Consider the following 7,930-nt stretch of genomic DNA (forward strand, 5'->3'; position numbering starts at 1 on the left):
AATGAGAATCGCTTGCAAATGTAGCCTCTCTCTTATTATAAAATATACTCTTATTTTTGTATCACTCAAAATCAGAAGATTCCACTCTCTTGTTTTACTATTTTTATAACTACTCATTTTATTGAAATGGACACTCATTGATCTACAATGAAAAGCACTTTGGAATGGTCAAAGAGACAAAATGCCAAGAAGTTCCGATATGCTTTCCTCTGCATACGTGAAATTTGCGGATATTCATTTGGAATTTAAAGACGGAATAACTCTTTAAAGTGAAAGAAGGATAGGCTACTGCGTTTTAGTGCGATGAGCTGAGAGCGACAATTCCAGAAATGTATGAGGACAATCGCAAAAGTAAGACAGACATCAATTTACTACAGCTAGTTGTTGCACTAGGTAAAATTCTATTTTTTTATGTGCAGATACAATACAGCTCTCTTAGTTCATAAATCTTGATAATCTTATCTCGTGTGTTTAACCGCGTTTTTTCACACCTTTTAGACTCACATTTTCTCTTTAGCTACAGGAGTGTAACTTTATGACAGAAAACTATAATTCTGCCTCCCCTGCACGAATACAATCCCAAGATCGTACGTTCTACTGAATTGATTTATTTTTTATAAAAAATAATCTAACTCAGGGAGCGATAGATTGACTCTCAGGAGACCTAGCCTGCATTCTGCTTTACGGCACCTTTTGACCTCAGACAGCTGTTTCAGTTGCACATGGATAACCTTAATTTTATTGAATGACAGACTGCATCTTAAGATTTAATCAGCATTTTATAGTTCAATGTGTAATCCAAAACATGAATGCAATGCAGCAACCTAAACTGAAATGACAGTAAGAAAAAAGTCCATCTCAGCTGTAATGCTGCTATTACAAACATTTAGCCTAAGGAAGTAGTAGGCCTACCTGTTTTTACGTGTTGGCCTACTGTACAACAGAAGTTTGTGCGGTGTCCTGTTTGGTTATTAAACAGTTAATTACCAATGCGTCAAGGACTGTGAGAATTTATCACTAATGATGAAGACTCATTTGAAAAGTGAATTCCCTTTCGTCTTCTGCTAGTTCCAGATGAGAGGAGAATGATGAAAAATCAAACATAGTGTTCTTACAACTTTATGGAGTTAAACCACTCCATTGTATTAGATCAACCAAGGTTGTGGTCAAACATCCTTCACCAGGGTCTGGAGACAAACCCCATAGCATCAGAACCAGCTGTAGCTCCATGCCCTTCCCCAAGGTCCAGACTATGTTTTGGGCACGGTGCTGTACCTGCCTAGTCAATTACTGCCCTGTCATCCTGGTATTAATATGGCCCAATACCTTACAAGACAGGCAGGAAATTTCCATTAAAAGCATGTCTCTATCAGGCTGCTACAGGGAAGCTAACCTTGTGAACTTCCTACAGGATCTTAGCTCCCACTGCAGCCCAAGGTGATTACAGGGAACAGTCTTATCACCGACTGATAGGAGGACCTCAGTAGCGCACACGATCCAGGATAAAAATATGATTAGAATAAGCTATTAGAGAATTTACTGTCTTTCTATGCTGTGCTTTTACTTTAATTTTCTCTCTCCCACACAGATACATGTCTTTTTCTCTGTCTTTCTCTCACCCTGCTGTGTTCTGTTCTGCCATGGGCTCTGGGTGTCCAGGACTGGATCGTGGGGTTCTAACACATAAACCATGGCCCAGAATTCCTTTCGCTCTCTCATTCATACACATACACTTACATATATACATACACATACACACACTTCACAAACACACTCTTACTTTCGCACATGCTGTTCCCACTGCACACACACACCCACATACACCCCCACAGACACAAACACACAGAAACACACACACACACACACTGCTCAGGCGCAGAAGTGGGTCACAGCTGTTCTCTACAATATGGCTGTTTTCACCTACTCCACTGATTCTCGGCTCTAATTCTATCCTTTCATTCCACTGTCCTGCTCTGCTTCTCTGCTTCATAGACTCTGGCACATTCCAACACACACACCTACAGTACATCTCATTACCGTCCATCAGTCTGGCCGCTGCCTCACGACTCAGATTCATGTGCTTAAGATGTGGTTGATTTGGGTTGCTTGGGGCACCGAGTGGGTTGGGTTTGAACTGTCGAGATGATTCCATTGGCTTGGAGTGGCCAGGCAAAGCAAATCAAATGCACCTTAAGTATGTGGAAACTGTGTTGGAATGTTTCTGTGTAACTTATAAAGGATGGCCTCTTCAAAATGTGAAGGATCTACCTGGAGTCTAATCTATATTTCTAGACTATTGATACAGAAGGAAGGTAGAGCCCACAAACTCATTAGTCAGGGGCCAGAAATGGAGGAGATCTGAGGTCTGGTCTCTGTGGGCATGTGCATGTATAAGAGCCAGCATCCTTATGAGTGAAACCACAGCCTCACCATGGACCACGGTACTGCTGATCTTTACTTAAACATCCTCCTCTCTCCTCCCTTAGGTAATGGCCGGAACGGGTACACCAAAACAGACGAAGGAGAGGATGGCGAAGGAGAGGGAGAGGAGGAGGAGGAGGAGGAGGGTGGAGAGGGGGATGAGGGAGGGGAAAAGAAAGACATGGAGTGGGAGGAAGGGAATGAGATGGATGAGGAGAACGGAGGGATGAGGATGACCAGGACGGACACCCTCTACTCCACCACCAGCTCCACGGCCACGCAGAGGAAGAAGAGCCAGCACGCCAAGAAGCAGGTGCAGGGCAGCAACCAGGTGCAGCGGGCCCCCCGGGCTCTCTACTGCCTCAAGCTCAACAACCCCATACGCAGGGCAGCCCTCTCCATCGTAGAGTGGAAGTATCCTTCACATGGTCAAACCTGGCAACCTCCTGGCTAGGCCCCTCGACTTGACTTGTTAGCAAAGTCCCAGTGATTACCGTTGGACAACTCTGCATGAGTAATGAGTCTGTCTGGGATGTGCTGTGTCCTAGTTTGGTGTTGTGTGCTTTGTAGTGTCCTCTCTCTGTCGAGTATGCTGTTTCTTAGCACATGTGTTTCCTTGACCTTGACCTCTCCTCTAGACCCTTTGACATCTTCATCCTGATTGCCATCTTTGCTAACTGCGTGGCGTTGGGCGTGTCCAAACCCTTTCCAGAGGACGACTCCAACTCCACCAACCATGACCTGGTCAGTACTCTCTGACTAGCATAACTTTAGCACACCTCTCATTCATACAGTACTGGTTAGCACACTGCTAATTAGTTAGAACCAGAGAGACACTGTGAGTGGATGTATCGAGGAGCAAATAAGTGCCACAGTATCCTTTGTGTGGGGCTTGGTCACCTGGTATTACAGATACAGACAAGTTTTCTCTCTCTCTCTCTCTCTCTCTCTCTCTCTCTCTCTCTCTCTCTCTCTCTCTCTCTCTCTCTCTCTCTCACACACACACACACACACACACACACACACTCACTCCCTCTGGCTCTCTCTTCCTCTGTCCGTCCAGGCCAGGCTTATGTAACAGTAGCAAGGTAAAGGGAGGTTGGTGGCTAGTGTGCCCTGCCAGCCAGAGGGCTGAGGTGAGCTCTGGTTGGATCCAGGCTAACCTTGCCTGGCCTGGCCACGAGCTAACTCACTACCCAGGCTTCCTGGAGATCTGACACAAACCTGTGCATAGACATGACCCATCCCACCTCCCTGCGTGTGTGTACGTGTATGCATGTGCCTGTGCGCGCATTGTATACACGTGGAAAGAGTATAGCTCAGTAGTTAGAACAGTTGACTGCAGATCAAGACATCTATGGTCAGGATAGGTCTGTAGGTTCTCCAGCTAATCTGTGTCGAAATACGTGGGGTTAGAAACACGTCCTTTAGTGGGAGTCTGATGCAGCAGAGCTCTTTCTCACCAGTGTGTGGCAGGATCAGCACCATGGAGAGCTCCATGACTGACCACTGTAGTCACACCCAGTTCTGTGTGTGAATCTGCATACCTGCGCTGGGGAGCAGAGAGGGCGAGCAACAGGAAGAAGATAGGGGGGTGGGATGGAATGTGAGGTCGAAAGAGAGAGAGGAAAGAGAAAGGGGGAGAGTGGAGGGAGGTGAAACTAGTCAAAATTAGTGAGGGGGGAGGGGTTTGGAGAGAGATTGTAACTGCCTGTTCGTTTGGCTGCTCTAAATGCTCCAGTCCAGATAAGCTGCTTACTTTCTCCTCTCTCCATCCATCCCGCCGATCTCTCTCTCTCTCTCGTTTTCTCTTTTTCTCTATTTCTTTCTTTCTCTCTACCCCCTTCTCTTTTTTTCTCTCTGTCTCAGTCTTTATTTCATTCACTCTCTCTTTTTCTCTCTTTCTCTCTTTCTCTCTTTCTCTCTTTCTCTCTTTCTCTCTTTCTCTCTTTCTCTCTTTCTCTCTACTCCCTTCTTTCCCCCTCTTCCCTCTTTTCGACTGTGTGCGTGTTTGAGTTGTACAAACAGCCTAGATAGTTCAGGTGCAGAGGCTGAGGGGCTGGAGGGTAGAGCGAAAGGATGGAGGGGGCACTGGGACATGTTTGTTATGGGTCTGTAGACTACATTCTACTCAGTCTTTAATTTAGAAGGCTTTTCCTTCTTATTCACCCATTATTTCGGAACATGAAAAACCGATTAATGTACCAAAGCACATAGAACATAACAACGCACACACACCAAATCCCAACAGAATTAAAAATGATTTCACTGTAATCGCTACTCCTGTTTATTCAGAAGCCAATGTGTTGCCTTCATACGGGCTAAATTGTCGACTGGATGCTAAGTAGAACTTGTTCGTTGTTTTACATCACAATTAATATTCTCATAATCCATACAGTTGAGTATTATGTAAGTCTGGATGATGTTATTGTGCACTAGGCTATACAATACGTTTCCTGATGCGTTACTGCTTTTGAGTCAGTGTGACGTGATGCAGAAACAAGACAGATGGAGCACAAGCTACATATATGTTCAATCAGAAACGTACCATCTGAATCATGCAGCATCTATATGATATCTGCAGTGTATGGAATGTAATATACTGTATTGCAGTAATGTACTCCACAGGTAAACAGCAATATTGAAAATGTATAGTTTTATAACCAAAGAAGTGAACCTGCTCTGAACTCTCTGCATTATCAGCATGGGAAAGTGATGCTCTATTAGCACCCGGATTGTGTTGAGCGGTCATAAGAAGTTCACTGCTTTGGTTCCTAATATTCCCACCCTGGGGTGCTGTGTTTGTCGTCCGGGGCTGTGTGAGCGTCGCTCACTGTGCTGGCTGCTGTGTTTGTCGTCCGGGGCTGTGTGAGCGTCGCTCACTGTGCTGGCTGCTGTGTTTGTCGTCCGGGGCTGTGTGAGCGTCGCTCACTGTGCTGGCTGCTGTGTTTGTCGTCCGGGGCTGTGTGAGCGTCGCTCACTGTGCTGGCTGCTGTGTTTGTCGTCCGGGGCTGTGTGAGCGTCGCTCACTGTGCTGGCTGCTGTGTTTGTCGTCCGGGGCTGTGTGAGCGTCGCTCACTGTGCTGGCTGCTGTGTTTGTCGTCCGGGGCTGTGTGAGCGTCGCTCACTGTGCTGGCTGCTGTGTTTGTCGTCCGGGGCTGTGTGAGCGTCGCTCACTGTGCTGGCTGCTGTGTTTGTCGTCCGGGGCTGTGTGAGCGTCGCTCACTGTGCTGGCTGCTGTGTTTGCTTCTCTGCTCCCTCCACAGTGTTCTCTGTGCTCACCCATACATCCACCCTAGATTGAGACACCACTGCACTTTAGGTTAGGGACACATTCGTGCTTTGCAGAATGCAGTACAGGCATGGCCCAGGGGCTGTGTGTGTGTGCGAGTGTGTATGCTTGCGTGCATGTGTGCACGTATGCGTGTGTGTGTGTGTTTGAGCCCTGTGCGTGCTAGGCAGTTTGTCGGTAGGAAAATGTATGAACAGTGTGTGCATGTAAGAGTGGGCGAGAAGGCCAACTGTGGACTGTGTGTGCATTGTGTTTGTGTGTCTGTGTGTGTCTCTTTGTGTGTGTGTTTGTGTGTGATTCTTCTGCTTCCATGCATACATATTAGTGTTTCACATAATTTAAGCAAGTGTGCCCCTGTAGCCTGGCAGTGAAAACAGGGTCTGCATGCATTTGTTTGAAGGAAAGGGCAGCCTGGGTGTGCGTGTGTGCGAGAGAGTGCAGAGGGTAGTCAGAGCAGTGTGTGTGTGTGGGGCAGTGTGTGTTCCAATCTGGCCAGACAGGGCATTGAAGAGAGAGGGGGGGAGAGAGAGAGACAGAGAGAGAAAGGGAGAGCGAGAGAGAAAGGAGGGATGATGACAGATTGGTAATCCTTTGAAATGCTCACAAATTCCCATTTGAGAGCACTGTGGGCTGGCTCGAGACTGGCTGGGCTGTACTGTGTTATCCACTGTCACACGGTGACAAGCAGTTTATAGCTGTGGGAGTGAAAGGAGGGTCTGGGTCCTGGCCCCGTGAAAACATCCCCATCATGTTCTTGATTGGTCGACAGGGTTCATTCAGGGTTCTAAAAGCAATATGCAGTGTGTCTGGAACCTTTCAGCCCCAGTCTAAGAATTCTAGGATGTGCAGGCTAGTGTGAGTCTTTGTGTGTGTGTGTTTGTGCATGTGCATGTGAAATGGAAAAACATAGATAACATACAGCCAACAGGTGTTTGTTATTCAATCAGGCGGATAGTACCATCATAGACCTGTGACTGTCGTCAGAACATAATATAGGTTACAGTAGGAATGCATATGTATGGATGAATAATAACACAGAATACATGAACAGAAAATCAGGCCATAGCTGATTGACTGACAGTGAATAAGACAAGCTCATAAGAAACCCCAGGTTTCTCCTACAGTGTGCACATCGGACATGCTCTTTCCAGATCAAGGAAGTGTAAACAGATGCTCCAGTACTTCCAAACAGTGCATCCTGATGTGTATGTTAGCCTCCTATCTCTCTGTGTCTCTCTGCCTGCAGGAACAAGTGGAGTACGTGTTCCTGATCATCTTCACCATCGAGACGTTCCTGAAGATCCTGGCCTACGGACTGGTCATGCATCCCAGCTCCTACATACGCAACGGATGGAACTTACTGGACTTTGTCATCGTCATCGTGGGGTAAAGCACCCCCCGCTCTGTCCCCTGTCCTACCACGTCACACCCCCTCGGAGTGTGACATCATACTCCTCATCTTCATCGCCCCTCAGATGGGAGATGGAGCTATTTGAAAGGACTCCAATGAAAGCCATTACAAAAAAATTGTAGACGCATCGTTTGGGGAAAACTAAAGCGCAGTATTGAAAGCACGTCACCTCCTCAGCTCTCAGTCTTCTCACTCATGTCCTGTTCTTTTCTGCCTATGTCTTCGTGTCGTGCAGAGTCTGTGTCAGACTACAGGTTGTCTGCTCATCTCCCTTCATCCCCTATTATTATTTTCCTCCCGTCCTCCTCTCCTCCATCTCTCCCTTTTGCTCTCCTACTTATGGATTATCTGGATCTGGACCGATCTGGCACTGTGTGTGTGGCGTAGAAGCCCTCTACCCCACCCTTCCAGTCCAGAGTCCCTCTGCATTTCTCTCTCTTCTCTCTCTTTCGGATGCAGTCTCTCTCTTTTTCCTCCTCTCTCCGCCCCCATCTCTCTCTCATCCCTCTCTCCTCATGCTTTCCCTCTCGGTTTCTCTCTCTGTCTTTCCTTCTTTGTGTCTTCAAAACAAAAACAGCTTTGGAACAGCTAAGGGAGTCAGGTGGCTGAGTGGTTAGAGAATCAGGCTAGTAATCAGAAGGTCGCTGATTCGATTCCCGGTCGTGCAAAATGACGTTGTGTCCTTGGGCAAGGCACTTCACCCTACTTGCCTCGGGGAGAATGTCCCTGTACTTACTGTAAGTTGCTCTGGATAAGAGCGTCTGCTAAATGACTAAAAAAAGTTAAAAAAAGCTTTGTTTCCTCCA

The 7,930-nt window shown here is 46.9% G+C and overlaps 1 protein-coding gene across 1 annotated transcript in view; it reads left to right on the forward strand.

The window, feature by feature from the left end:
• cacna1fb (calcium channel, voltage-dependent, L type, alpha 1F subunit) overlaps window positions 1–7,930 on the forward strand; it is a 27,672-nt gene continuing 19,742 nt past the window's right edge. The window contains exons 1-4 of the mRNA XM_062459780.1: window positions 1–351; window positions 2,487–2,835; window positions 3,060–3,165; window positions 6,960–7,099. Coding sequence (XP_062315764.1) covers window positions 330–351; window positions 2,487–2,835; window positions 3,060–3,165; window positions 6,960–7,099 — 617 coding nt within the window. The 5' untranslated portion in view covers window positions 1–329. The remainder of the gene's footprint in view (window positions 352–2,486; window positions 2,836–3,059; window positions 3,166–6,959; window positions 7,100–7,930) is intronic.

Source organism: Osmerus eperlanus, chromosome 4 (genome assembly GCF_963692335.1).
Source record: "Osmerus eperlanus chromosome 4, fOsmEpe2.1, whole genome shotgun sequence".
Lineage (NCBI taxonomy): Eukaryota > Metazoa > Chordata > Actinopteri > Osmeriformes > Osmeridae > Osmerus > Osmerus eperlanus.